At 36.5% G+C, this 15030-nt stretch overlaps 1 protein-coding gene across 4 annotated transcripts in view; it reads right to left on the minus strand.

Moving 5' to 3' along the window:
• The window catches only part of LOC102007696 (chromosome unknown open reading frame, human C6orf10), an 85022-nt gene that overhangs the window by 48215 nt on the left and 21777 nt on the right, over nucleotides 1-15030 (minus strand). For 3 of the 4 annotated variants that reach the window (XM_013516717.1, XM_013516716.1, XM_013516715.1), the window contains exons 9-17: nucleotides 14058-14078; nucleotides 12884-12904; nucleotides 9353-9388; nucleotides 8500-8520; nucleotides 7667-7687; nucleotides 7175-7195; nucleotides 6551-6571; nucleotides 5885-5905; nucleotides 3254-3274 (exon numbers count right to left, since the gene is read on the minus strand). In XM_013516717.1, coding sequence (XP_013372171.1) covers nucleotides 3254-3274; nucleotides 5885-5905; nucleotides 6551-6571; nucleotides 7175-7195; nucleotides 7667-7687; nucleotides 8500-8520; nucleotides 9353-9388; nucleotides 12884-12904; nucleotides 14058-14078 — 204 coding nt within the window. Of the gene's footprint in view, nucleotides 1-437; nucleotides 459-2619; nucleotides 2641-3253; nucleotides 3275-5884; nucleotides 5906-6550; nucleotides 6572-7174; nucleotides 7196-7666; nucleotides 7688-8499; nucleotides 8521-9352; nucleotides 9389-12883; nucleotides 12905-14057; nucleotides 14079-15030 lie in introns of all 4 variants that reach the window. The other variant, XM_013516714.1, reaches the window with a different exon arrangement.

Here is a 15030-nt window from a genome sequence, read left to right on the forward strand (position 1 = left end):
TGTGTGTGTGTTTGTGTGTTTTCAATTTTCTGTTTATTCTCCCAGCAAAGGAGATGATTTATTGCTTCCTTTTTTGCAGTGACTGATAATTCCTTGAAATCCTGAAGAGGACTGGTATTTTCTTTAAATTGTGCTGGTTGTCTTTTCCCTATTTCTACCAACCTGTGCGAGCTTTCATTAAATACAAATGTCCTTCCCCACTTGGTGATAAATTACTATAAACTTTGGGTAGTTTCATTTCATCTACTTTTGGGTGATCATTGGGATTTACATTCTTTATTCGTTCCTTCTAGTGACACCAACTAGATAGTGAAATAAAATCAAGAGTTGGAGGACCATGTGTTTCTACAAGATAGAAACAAGGAGAAAGGGAAAGGATCGCACACCCTGTAGGAAGCCAAAGACGACCATCATATGAGAACAGGAATAGGACTTACAGGTCGTTTCTGAAGTTGGAGCTGGTAGAAAAACAGAAGTGGAAAAAAGAAGTCAGTGTTTATCGAACCAAGAGAACTCTGTTATCTCATGCTAGTCCTGAAAAAGGGTAACTATGGAGAAGATGCAGGAGGCTCTGAAACCTGCCTGTTATCTCCGTGTAGTGCCTGGGCTTTAGAGCCCTTCTCTGTAACCTCAGGCCGCCTTCTAGTTTGGGGCAGGAGTATGATTATTAAATGATAAAGTGAGACTTTGTTCATCCTGCTCCTTTCATTCAGGACTGGTAAATACATGAAATACTTGTAGAGGTTCATAATGTCTGAAACTTGTACTTTGGAGTACTTACATCATTCTCATCTTTAAACTTTCTCTTACCTGACCTTTTAATTGGTTTGAAAAGTATTTTCTCCACTCCTCTTTACTAGGCTTGGTCAGAGCCACTAATTTTTGTTAAAGTCTTAATTTTAATCAGTATATTTTTCACTTTCTCTTAACCACCACCAATTTATAGGAAAGCTGGAAGGAATAAAAATAGCACTATACATCACTATACTTCCAGTGTTTCTAGATAGGTGATACGTAGTCAATCTGAGGAGAATAAAGGGACAATCAGTCCATCTACACATATAGATTCTTGGTACATGGTACCTCGTAGGGGACTTTGGGCTGCATAGGAACCTTCCCGTAGCTCTAGTGAGATCCTTTGAGGTGCCCTGGCTTAGATTTCTGGCCCCCATAAGAATTATGAGAACTTCCGAGGGTGTATGTTTTGAGGGTAATTAAAAAGATACTGGAAGAGGCAGCCATGATTCAGGGGAGTAGTCAATTAGTGGTGACTTTTATTCATTGATAAAAACATTTAGAATCAGAATTTAGGGCAAGAAAAATCCCATTTTAGTGGTGATAGTGGTCATGATTGTATGGGAGGCTGCCTGTTGTCTCCGCACTTAGTATCCCATGGTATCTTAGAGGGCTGTGTTCCCCAAGAGCACCAGCCGGCTCTTTCTCTCTTATTCATGACTTTATCATCAGTGCCCAGCTTACTACTTGCTATCTAGTAGGAGGAGTCAGCTAGGTGAAGGGATGTTTATTTGAATACAACTGGTTTGCCTTCTGGTAATTTCTTCTTGGCTTGGCTCAGAGTTTGGATTACTGGGGCTGAGAATTTAGCTCAGCAGCACGGTGCCTGCCTGGCAAGTGCCACGTCATGAGTTCAATTCCTGATACCGGAAGAAAAAAAAAATCAAACAAAACAAAACAAAACAAAACAAAACAAAACAGAGTTTGGACTGCTGTCACCTAATTTCTAGACTCAGAATTTCCCATGTCCTGGGGTTGTTTTGATATGGTACATTTTGGCTCTGGTTTTTCTCTAGCTAGTCACACACAAACTTTCCTTTTACTCTCTTGCATATGTGGTCTGTGACTCTTTGATGTAGCTACTGAAATATCATATTCTCTGAAGTGTTCTCCTCTGTGTCTCTGTCTGTCTGTCTGTTTGTCTGTCTGCCTTTCTGTTTTTTAAGTGAAGAATATCTGGGACTAGAGGATAAGGTAAGGCGAATAGGACTTGAGGAAAGATAAAGGTCTTGGAGAAGCAGAATAGGGAGCCCAGGCTTGACTGGACTTTGAGTAGAATTCCTTGCCTCAGAAAATTGACAAGATCTCAGTCTTTTAAATTTTGTTGTTTTCCCTTTTGTATTTATTTTTAAAATTCTTTAGTCATTTTCCTACATTGTCTTTCATTGTTTTTCTATGTTGTCTTCATTATCTCTATGTAGGCCCTTTATAAACTATAAAACACTTCAGAACTAGAAGGCTACCCACTTAGCGTTCTTTCTCTGGTGCTTTTGAAATTATTATTATAGAACTATTGTGGCTATTACTTGGAGATTTTTTTTTTACTTTTTCTAAAACAGAACAGAACAGAACAAAACAAAACAAAAACCAAAATGTTGGAGGATTCTCAGGTAGAAACTGTCTAAAAACCAAAAAAAATTTTTCCCCCAATGATGAGAATTGAAACCAAGACCTTGTGAATGCTAGGCCAGTGCTCTACCACCAAGTCATATTCCTAGCCCTATAGTTATTGCTATAGCAATAGACATATTTAGGATAGGGAGTAGGCATTCTAAACAGAAGATCAGGGAATACCAAATACAAAAAACTAGACAAAGAACTTACCTCTCTGTCCCATATATTGTACTAAAAGTAGAAACAAATGTGGTTGTTTAATGCAAAGCAATCTCAATTAAATTAGAATATTTAGAGTTAATTTTTTACCGCATAGCTGCTGTATCTAGCCTCTTTGCAAGAACCAAATCTTCCCATAGGAGATGTGTAACCTTGGTTTAGTTAGAAGGAAAGATAATCACTGCATTCTTGCTGTTTCTGATAGGTGTTGGAGGTGTAGTTGCTAATGGTACTGCTTTCCCCGTCTTCCTTCATCCCTTTCCCCCTCACATTGCTTTACTTCCTTCCTCTCAGCCATCTCTGTTCTGCTGTCTTGCTCATTTCTTACATCCTCCCCAGATTCCATTTCATCTTTGCTTTGGAAGCTTTTAAATGATTATTGACACATCATTATAATTATTTTTAGAGAAAAATCAGACCTATTATGAGTCTTAAGGTAATGAGATTTCTATTTTTAAAATATGATTGGTTATTTAGGGAGATAGTATATAAGGAAACGAAAGGCTGTGAAACATGATTTTCAGTCTCTTTAACCCAGAAATGTAAACAGTTGGAGTTTAAATCCTTTAGGCATAGTAGGAAGCCACTAGAGATAAGCTATTATGTATAAATATAGGCAACTTACCAATAGGCCCTGGAGTTTGCACTAAAAAGAAATCCATATTGGCATATTAGTGTGGTTATTGTATTTAAGAACATTTTAAAAATTATTTTTATTCTATGAGTGGGGCTTTGAGAGGTAAAATAGGGGAGAGGAAGTGAAGTCATGTCTGAGATCATTAGCAAGAACTTTAGAGAAAATTGAGATCATTAGAGAGAATTTTGTGGGATTCTTATCAGCATAGGAGACATTAGAGGAAGATAAAACTGCATTTTCTGTTCTGGTTAGGAACAGAGAACATTAGTTTCTCTAGAATCTATCCTTATGCTGAAATCTTTGTTTCTCATCAACAAGCATGGTGCGGGGGTAGGCATGAGGGTAGGTGGTGAGAATTCAGTTCCTTCTACGGCTTCTAGCTTTTTAGGGACTAACAGTGGTGGCTACTGTTTTGATTAGTTTTACGTTCTGTGAGCAAAAAAATCAACAAAACCCTAGTTTTTAATGTGAATTTGACCTCCGGTAGATTTTCTGGCCCTGATCTCTCTGGTTACTTGATAAAGATTGGAAGCCTATTCCTGTTATGTTACCTAGCAACATTGGTTAGGTGAGAATCATCCTTGATGGATAAACTTCTTCCAAACTGGGAGAACTGGAAGTATCCATTGAGCCATAATTTTAGCTTCTTGCAGTGTAGTGACAGGACATACAACAGGGCATATCCCTTATGGGATCCTTACAGGTTATGCATATGGAGTTCTAATGGGGGGTCTTGGCTCTTGAGGGATTGGTGGGGCTTCTCAGCCAGGGCAGCTCACTGATGGCTAGCTAAAGAGAATGGTTCTATATGGCTGTGTGGGTGCCTGCCTAGATCACTGTGAGGACCGTTCTCCCAGGAGTTTGGTTGGTGCTGCCCCACTGGCAGTCCGTGCTTCCTCCTACATTTGGTCCTACTTAGTAGACTAGTTCCTGAGGAGGACTATGATAATCTTGAGTCTGCACGATCAGGTTAATGTAAAAAGACCCTCGACCCAGGAGCACTGCAGTGTCTTTCTTTTCCTCAGCCCTTCAGTCAAGGAGCTCAAGATGGAAACTCCACCAGATCTGATGCATAACCCTTAAACCTTCAATGGCAATTTTTTTTCCTGTGTAAAACAGCCAGAAAGTGTTTTTCCAGATCTGCGTATATTGGGCTAAGAGCAGTAGCCAAGGTAGAAATTTAGCTCTTTTGCAAAATAATATTTGTTTTGGCTTTATCTACAAATATTATCTATAAATATATGCCCTTGAGCTCTTAGGTAGCTGCCCTCTCAATATAAGTCAGTAGCTTTGGACTTCAAGTTGTTTTTTTCCGGTTTTCTTACATTTCCTATATTTTCTTCTTCCCTTTCCGTTCTGAATGTGTGACTTTTTGTACACTTTTTCTTAATTATTTTTCTCAGGTTTATATTCATTTACTCTTCCTTTATTTTTTCTCCTCCTGTTTGCCAATCCATGTGATTCTTCTTCTTCCAGCCACCCCACCAAGCCCGCTGTGGTATTGGGGATTGAACCTAGGGCCTTTGCACTGAGCTACATTCCCAGCCCTTTTAATTTTTTTTTTTTTCTTTTAAATTTTGAAACAGGGTTTAACTAAGTTGCTAAAATGCCCAGGCTGGACTCAAGCTTGTGATCTTCCTGCTTCAGCTTCCCAGAGTGGTGGAATTACAGGCATGGTTAACCACATCTGACTCATTTTTAATTTTTTATTTCCTTCGTGTTTTCTCGCTTTAACCAGCATCTTCATTTTCTGTCTTACATTTCGTGTTGCTTTTCTCTTACTTTTTTTCCCTTAGGCCTTTTTGTTTTTTTCTTTTTTTTTTTTTTGGTGCCAGAAATCAAACTCAGGACCTTATGCTTGCCAGGCAGGTGCTGTGCCACTGAGTTATATCCCCAACCCCCCTAGGCCTTTTTTCCTTTTTGAATTCCAACATTATTCTATTCACTGTTACTAGCTCACTGTAATGCTCAAAAGTGATAGCGGACAAAACTAACAGTAAAACTTCAATCCCAACTTCATTGTTCATTACTCTAAATATGAGTGTATTTAGAGTATACACCTGTCTTCCCTCAGTATTGGAATATTGGGTAGATCCAACAAAATAATTATGAACAACTGCAATTTGCAGTCTAACCATTATTTATAACATTTCTATGGAAAAATGTAGTAGGGCAAGTTATTAAAAGTTGGTGAGAATAAAACCTACCTGTTAAGGAGAAAACTTTTTAGAAAAATTACAAATGAAAAGACACTTAAAATTTGCATTATTTTACAAAGTAAAGATAATCTAGTAGTGAAAAAAATATTTGCACATAAATCAAGTTTAGGTGCAGTATTCTAAATCTTTATTAATTATTGGCTCTGAAAAACTAAATGGGAATAGCTCAGGAAGGACCATGCCTGTAGGGGATTATTTTTTCATTTTGTATTTCAGCTTCATAGTTATTATCTGTTTGTTGTAGCACCTGGGTGACTCCAACCTATGGGAGTTCTGGGTGGGATAATGAGGCAGCGGAAGCACTTGGTCTTTCCATCTGTGGGCATAAATCATTGAAATGAAATAGATGACATTCTGAAAAGGACCAAAAGCCATTATAATTGAGACTTAGATGACTTACCAATGGTTTTTTGAGAGAGCTCTGGAAAAAAAAAAGTGAAACAAATCAATACATGTTTTCAGGTTTAGTGGCCATAGTTTTCATTCATGTTTTCCCTATTAAGAGTGTACACCACTAAACTCAAGGTCAGCTGCAGTTGGGTAGTTGATGTTTTTACTGGGAATGCTATGGCAAACACACACACACAGAGGCTTTTCCATCTCACACATTCACTGAACAGATAGGTAGCAAAGTAGGTTGTAGTAGAAACACAAAGTACTAAGTAGTACACCAAAGGCACTAAGTAGAAGTCAGCTCTTTGGTTCATTTAAATCTCTGTAGAGGATTAGAGAAATGTTTTTTCATTTAAACTTTATAATTTTGTTTTCTCCCATTATTTCACTTTTCATCCCACTGTTTTTTCTTTTAAAGTCCCTTGTGTGATGTCAGCAAGTCATTGGAAGTCACCTATAAGGGTTTAGCCTGGACTTCAGTGTTATATTTATGAGTGAAATTTACATTCACAAATCACTAATGACCTACTGAAATGCCAGGCAGAGAAAAACCAAAAGACCAGGAAAAGGTGAACATTAGCCTTTGAAATTTCTACATGGAAACCTAAGGTACTTTAAGAAATTACAGTTTTTCAGTTGAACAGCAAACTTACGATAGGTCCCACAAACTTACTGATAGGTCCAGTAGCTCCAGCTGAGAGGGACAGGAGGAGGGAGAGAAAGAGGGAGGGAGAGAGGAAAGAGAGCATCACCATGTAGCACTGCTAAGAAGGAAATACTTTGCCCCCAACACCCACTAGAGGGATTATCATAAATGGAAACTGGGAAGATCACGGGTTGGCTTATATGTGGCAACCTTGCCTGGGCTTTGTATTGTACAGTGTAAGCGACCTGTAAGAACAGAGGCCTTCTCTTGTTTGCAGTGACGGCTGACACCCTTCAGAAGATTGAGGAAGACTCACTCCATCTTAATTTGTAATGTATATATTTTTCTTCTTACATTTTCTGTCATTTCCTGAGAGACTTGTGGTTTGAAAGTATGCCTTCCCTTGCTGCTGGGTCATTATGAGTGCCTCTAACAGGACACTTTGATCTTGTTTTCTGCTTTTTTTCATGTCAACCTGTGGGATTTGTGGTCACTCTACTTCATGCACAGCCTCTGTGGAAACTGTATAATAGGAATGCTAGAGGAGTGCAAAACGCAGTGTTAAGAAAGTAGGTCAGGCAGATCAATCCCCAAGACCTTGTAGGTCCGATATCAAAGGGACCAGAGTGGAGAAGCAAATTTGATACTTACGGATAGGTGCTGAGAATTGCACTGAAATATAAAAATGGAGGAAAATCAATCTGGCTTGACATTAACAGAATTCCCATGCTACCAGTGTTCTTTCTAAAGAAACTATGAAGTAACTCTGCCAGAGGAAGAACAACTAGTACAAAGACTATTGATAATTTTAGCGGGGAGCCTCATACTGCTCCTATCAGATCAAGTCAGGCAGCATCCATCTTAACGGAGAAATTTAAGTAATTAAAAATATAAATAATACAAATAAAATGAAAGAAATTTCAATATGAATTATTTAACATTTCCCTTTCTTCAACTTAGGGACAGTTGAGGGCATTTTGCCCTATGTCCTGGCATCAGGTGATTTCAGATTTGAGTGCAATCAAAAGATATGAGTGGGAAATCCCTAAGTATAGGGATGGAAAGAAGTAAATCCAGAGAGGGTGCCAGACCCTACAGAAGGCTAAAGAGTATACAAATGAGAAAACAATAAGAGGAACTCACTTATAGGTCCAATAGCTCCAGCTAAAATATTGAAAAAACAGAATTAATTAGAATATTTCTTTACATAGGAAAATACAGTTTGCATTGGCATTCTTTCTAGGAAAACATTAGGAATATAGCTACCATGAGCAAAGTGTCCACTTTAATGGAGGAAGAAATGAAGTTTATAAATACTTCAATACTTACAGCTTAGGGGGCCCTAGCTGCTGCTGGCTGGGACGTGGCAGGTGGAGCTGCACGGATCCCACAGTGGGGTGAGATTAAAGACAGTTTGGGCCTCTTTGCATGCCACTGAAACTCTTGGCAGTGGAATGGCCATCATGTTTTCTTCATCTGAGTGTTACTGGGGTTTCAAGCAGGGGAACTTTCCTACCTTTCTCTTAACCATTTGCGTCCTTAGCACTTTTCCCTTTGCTATTGAACTTCAAGATTTTGGAAATATTATGTGATAGTACTATCTTTTTTTTATTTATTTTTATTTATTTTTTATTTTTATTTTTATTTTTTTTGAGACAGGGTCTTGCTATGCAGTTCAGGCTGGCCTTGAGCTCACTTTGTAGCCCAGGCTGGTCTTGAACTCCCAACGATCCTCTTGCCTCAGCCTCACAAGTGCTGGGATTACAGGCATGCACCACCATGCCCGGGTTTTGATAGTACTTTCTTATAGAGGCAGCATAGTTTATTAAAGTAAGAGCAGGGAATGAAGAAGGGGACAGGACTGTCAATCTATGCAGGAGCAAATAAAAAAGTTATGAATATGAATACCTTACATATTCTACAAATGTTATAAAGCAAAACACATGAAAATTAAAGCACAGAAAAAAAAAACTTACTGATAGATCCTGGAGTGCTGGCTAAAATGCAAACACAAAAATTAAGTCTGGACATTCATTTCAGTGCTCCATATCAAGCATTTATCACATTTTAAATTTACATGGAAAGTCAGTAAAGTGGTAATTGGATTTTCTTTTTGTTCTTTTGGTAACTGATATTGTCATATTCCTTGCAGTTATGTTTCTTGTTCTCAGTGTTCATGTATTCTGTCAAATATTTCTACACATTTGTTTATTTTAAAAATTAAGTTTATTGGGGCTGGAGATTTAGCTCAGCGGCACAGCGCCTGCCTGGCAAGGGCAAGGTCGTGAGTTCGATTCCCGGTACCAGAAGAAAAACAAAAACAAAACAAAACAAAACAAAACAAAACAAAATTAAGTTTATTGGTACAATTTAGATATACATAACAATCACATCCATCATAGGGAATTTATATCTGTATATAATGTATCTTGATTCCTTTTTTCCCCCAACCCCTTCCCCTCACTTCAGCTCTTCTTCCCCTCCTTATTTAAGCTTTGTTTCCATTTTATCCTTTTATCCTTTTTTTCTTTTCCCTTCCTTCACAAATTTGGTTTTCATAAATTACTCTCTGTAGTCTCAGAATTTGTCCTTTATGCTTTAATGAGTTAATTTCATTTTTAATAGTTTCTCCTTTGCAATGTAAAGAAGTTAGTTACTTAGGGAATCTTGAAACTAACCTCAAGGGCAAAGAAAGGGGGAGAAAACTGTAACATAGCAACCTTTTTTCCTTTTCTCCGTCTGTCTGTCTGCTTTTCATCACTTTCCCAGCCTCCCAATGGGAGGCGCTTTGTAGAAGATCAAAAGAATAATTAAGTTGTAAATACTTACATAGAGGTTGAGTTGCTTTTAAATGCTGTGCCTCACCTATAATAAAGATTGACAAATATAATCTTATAATTTAGACTGTGGAATACCTGGAGGCACCTCTTCCCCAGGAGTGAGGTACACATAGTTTTGAGGTTAAACACCCAAGTCCCATTTTTGCTGTTCTCTATCTCTGTGACTTTGGACAATTTACTAAATCTTTTGAACATTAATTTTCTATCTTTACCATGGAAATTATATCTCCTGTTTTTTATTTTAAAGAGAAAGAACAATAAAACAACAACACAGAATTTCAAAACAAGATAATAGGAAATTAACAATGGTTGTTATATTGCATATTTTTATCTTCGAAGTAGTTACTCAGAATACTAGATATAGGCATGCAAAACTGAACAAACACTATAAACACAAACCACTCCTTCCAATGAACGAATAGAAGTTAGTAGTATAGTTATCTTAGCTATCTTGTGTATATATGTATATAGTTTTTTCTTCTCCCATCCCAGTTGTTCTTTCCTTTTGAGCAGTTTCTTTCACTTTTACAATATCTATTGTGTATTTTGGATTTTATTTACTCTTTAAGTTTCTTACACTAGGGAGACAATATGATGTTTACACATGTGAGTTGGATTTATTTCACTTATGAGTATGGTCTCTAGTTGCATCCATTTACCTATAAAAGCCCTGAGTTTGTCTTTCTTTTAGCTGAGTAATACTCCATTGTATAAAAATACTACATCTTTTTAACCTGTTCCTCAGTTGACCAGCATTTGGTTTTTTTCCAAAATTTGCCTATTACAAATTGTTATTAGTATATAATGTTTTTATTTTTTTATTTTTATTTTTTTGGTTTTTCTCCGGTACCGGGAACCGAACTCACGACCTTGCGCTTGCCAGGCAGGCGCTTTTGCCGCTGAGCTAAACCCCCAGCCCCGTGGTATAATGTTTTTAATTCTTCTGGGAAAATACCCAGAAGGGGAATAGTTGGGTCAAATGAACCTCTAATCCTAGTTTTTTTGAGGACTCTCTACACTGATTTCTACAGTGGTTGTACCAGTCTACATTCTTACCAACAGTGGAGAAGGTTCCTTGTTTTCCACAGCCTCGCCAGCACTTACTATTGGTTGATTTCTCTATTACAGCCATTATTTCTGGGGTGAGATGGAATCCCAGTGTTGTTTTAATTTGCATCTCTTGAATGACCAATGATGCTGAACATTTTTTCATATATTTATTTGCCGTTTGTATTCCTTCACCTGAGAAGTGTGTATTCATCTCAGGTGCCCACTTTTGGACTGGATCTTTGAATTTGGGGGAACTGATTTTTTTCAGTTCTTTATATTTTCTAGATGGAAGTCCTTTGAGGGACAGTTGGCTAAAGTTTTTCTAAGTTTGTGGTTTTTCTTTCTAATAGGCAAATTTATATTTAAAGCGTTTCTGTTTTGTTTTTATTTTTGAGACAGGGTCTTACTATGTAGTTCAGGCCAACACTGAACTCATACAGCTCAGGCTGGTCTCAAACTCAAGATCTAAACTCAGCCTCCTGAGTGTTGGGATTATAAGCACGTGCCACTGCATCTGGCTCACAGTGTTTTTGGATAGGTCTTCTTACACTACTCTCAATTCATGAAGAAATACTCCATACTTTAGATGAGAAGCGAGCAATAACTTCTTCCTAATCCCTTTTGTTTCAGGAGGTTGGTTTCTTTCTGCCTGGGATATCCTCCTCTAAGGTTTGCCTGTAGCTGCCAGCTTTTCACCACACATGGTTCAGTCTAAATAGCACTTCAAAGACATTTTTTTTTCCCTAATGTCTTCGCTACATATCCACACTCCCAGTCTTCTTCTGTCACATCCTAATTTATTTTCTCCATATAATTTGCTGCAATCTGAAACGGTTTTATTTATTTTCTACAGACTTAGTTTCTGTCTTAGCTCACTAAATCTGTGCTGTGAATCAGGGACCATGTCTATCTTGTTGACACAGCATGCAAAATAATGCCTGGCACATGGTAGGCCTCCATATGTGCCAGATAACTGAACAAATAACGTGCCAGTATTGTTTCATTTTCCTTCCTTCCAACTTTTTCATATTTTTTTCCCTACCTTCTCTTCCTATTAGACTAAAAAATTCACCTCTTTTTCTGGTAAACAAGAATATTTATAATTATTGTAGCCAGAACTAGAAAATGTCAGCTAGAACTAGAAAATGTCAAAGTTGTACGGGACTTAGATGACCTAGGTCAATTTATAAATATTTCCAGCAAAAGACCTAGAAATCATGAATTGTCTCTGCACAAAACAAGTCAGAGACAGACAAGGGGTTAACACTTGTCATTTGACTCCCAGTGTGCTTTGCTTTTTACCCCTGTCTTTGTTATTTTTAAAGCCATAGAATTTCCTGTTTTTTCTTATTTTTAAAATCTCTTTGGTTTTCAGTATATATATTCATAAAGTTAACGATTTTGTTCACTTTAAAGTATACAGTTCAGTTGTATAAGTACATTTGCAATGTTGCTAATTCCTACAGTGTAAATGAGAAATTGTTCTAATTTTCAGATAAACCTGAAACTAAGTTATATTATCTTAGCCATAGCAGTTGTGATTCACTGAATTAGTTTCTTTTTGGAGGACTTTTATGGCAAGCCTGTCCCCTGAAAACTTGGCAAGAAAACTTTTTTTTGGGATAAGGAATCAAACTCAGGACCTGCGCTTGCCAGGCAAGTGTTTGTGCCACTGAGCTATATCCTCGGCCCTGGCAGGAGAACTTGAAGACTAAGTTTATTACATAGCATATTTCAATCTTACAATATTTTAATTTGTTTTTGTTGGAAGTTACATTTTCTCTGACACTGAGATGAAGACAAAGCAAATAAAAACCATTTTAATTATAAAAGTAGCAAAATATTGAACTTGATCATTACCTAAGGATGGTTTTTAAAAGCTACATGTTATAAAACAGACTTTTTAAAGGATAAGGTTGTGGCACAATATTGAACAAGCATAATCAATTTCTAGATTTATGTTAATTCATGAGTTTTAAATGATATTTTAAAAACTGAAGTGTTTTTTACATATTCATGATTTCATAAATTCCTTGAAACCTTTTATTTCAAAAGGATATTTTGAGTTGGAAGATTAAATACATTTAACAATGTCCTGGGGGTAGTTAGATAAGCAGTGGATTTGGAGTGAAAAAGAAAATTAGGCTTGGAGTTTCCGTTTTACCCTCTTATATCTATACATCCTTGGCCAAGTTGAATAATTTCTTCAAATTTCACTCTCTCATCTCAAATGCCTAGATGTATGGACTCAGTAAAAATAACTTTCGTTAACTACAGCGCTACCTTTGTCCCCTACTGCCTGCCCACTTCACAACCTGCTTTCTTTCTTTTTCTAAGTTTAAAAAGTTATTGTTTTGACAAAACCATCACTGGCAGCAAAAAGCATTTTAATTCTCTACACTTTTATTAATTACTGGGTTCTCATTAACTTCAGATAAAATGCTCAGTGAAGAAAAGTAAAGGAACTTACCAGTATTTGATCGAGATAGTGCTAAAAGAAAACAAAAACAAAGGAAGAGTGAGTTCCACAAGTCTCCAGGAGAACTTGGATTCCAGAGGCATTGCATTGCAGCAAAGGTGTGAGAAAGAGGGAAGAAGCGAATCATACCTCCTTCTTTCTGTTATCAGCTGCAAGGTAATGTGCTATGCTCCTGGACAACTACTAATTATTTGCATTCAGGTATAAACTTCAGACATTTGTATGTTTTTCAAGTTATACTCTTGTGATAGAGTAGGATTGTAAGATCTATGCCACATGTCTTAATTTCTTTGAGTAGGAGAATAAAAATGTTTTGGAAGACTACTAAATTCTCAGTCCCTGAAAATTTTTTCTGTCTCTATAGCTTGTTTAATTTTTTCTACTCTTTTTCTTTTCTTCCCTATACCTTTGCTCCTCTTCCTTCTTTTCTTTAAATTTCTTCCTTGTTTTCTCCTTTGAAAAGTTCTTTGTTACATCAAGTTATTACTAAATGACTGCTTTTACAAGGGGTTTCCACTTTCCAAAGGTCACTTATGACCTGTGGGGATGCTGGGTAGCAAGAGAGCAAAATCAGGAAGTTCTTGATCATTCATTAAAAGAGAAACAGTCAATTGAGGGAAAGTAGTGTTGCTATCAAGATGGCTATGTTACCCCTGCTAATTAATTGGAATAATTGGATGTAGTATATATTTTTAAGTATTAAAGTGGAGATGTAAGTTTGAGAACTAGAAAGAGAAGTTTTCAAGAGCAGTATACCACCCTGTAATCTTGTTGGTGGAAGTTTAACTACCCACTTGAATGTCTTTTTTGGAGGCTGTGTTTTTGACACCTGACCATCAGCATAAATCAAGTGCCATGTCTCCTGTATTGTTAAGAACCTGGAACTAGTCTTCTTGTGTAAATCTAAGGCTCACAAAAGAAAATAAAATGGTTAAAGTGGCACCATTAACCCTTTCTGTTGGTCAGGGTATGCCGGGAAGTGACCCAATTGCAGCAGACCAGCGTTAGAAATTGAGTTTTAAGCAACAGCAGAACCTTCAAAGAAGACTGAATGGAAGTATAGAGCCTACATATGAGGGGAAAAACAGTGAATACCAAAACTAATAAAAAACTGATCCATGAAATTGATGGGATAATGGAGTAATTGTATAACACAGGAACTTACCAATACTTGACCGAGATAGTCCTAAAACAAAACAAACAAAACAAAACAAGAGTGAGTTTTGCATGCCTCAGAGAGAACTTAGATTCCATAATCATTGCAAATGAAATATGGACAGTACTGAAATGTGGTGTCAAAAGTGCTGTACTTCTCTGAAAGTAATATAATATGCAGAAGAATAACAGTAGAGAATATCTGAAAGATAGAGTTAACAAACTTGGGCTGATACGTGTTATCTCTGATTTGCTGAGATGAAGACAAAGCAAACTAAATAAAACCATTTTAATTATAAAAGTAGTAAAATATTGAACTTGATCATTATCTAAGGACAGTTTGAAAAAGCTACATGTTATAAAACAGCCTTATTTGTAGGATAAGGTTATTGCATTATATTGTACGAGCATAATCAATTTCCAGATTTATGTTAATTCATGAATTTCAAATGGCATTTTGAAAATTGAAGTACTTTTTACATATTCATGGTTTCATAAATTCCTTGCAACTTTTTATTTCAAATGGATATTTTGAATTGGAAGATTAAATACATTTAACAATGTCCTGAGGGTAGTTAGACAATATCTATAGCTAACATTCTGAAGCTAATCAATAAAATAAATATGTTCTTTTCAAGTTTACTTACTGAGCTCCAAAAATCCCAACTCATTTAAAAGATTCTGTATTATATAAATAACACATTTGTATCATAAGGCAACAAAACTTTTCTCCTTTCACCCATCCCAGTTCTTTCTTTTTGAACAGTTTCTTCCCTTTTCATAATATCTGTTGTACATTTCAGATTTTATTTACTCTTTCAGTTTTTACACTAGGGAGATGATACAATGTTTACACATGTGAGTATGATTTAGTTCACCTATGATTATGCTCTCAAGTTGCATTCATAGGAGAAAAGAAAGAAGGGAAAAGAATATATATATATATATATTCTTATATATGATAGAATTTGCTTTATATTTTG

Source organism: Chinchilla lanigera, unplaced genomic scaffold (assembly GCF_000276665.1).
Source record: "Chinchilla lanigera isolate Chin_1 unplaced genomic scaffold, ChiLan1.0 scaffold00036, whole genome shotgun sequence".
NCBI classification, from domain to species: Eukaryota; Metazoa; Chordata; class Mammalia; order Rodentia; family Chinchillidae; genus Chinchilla; species Chinchilla lanigera.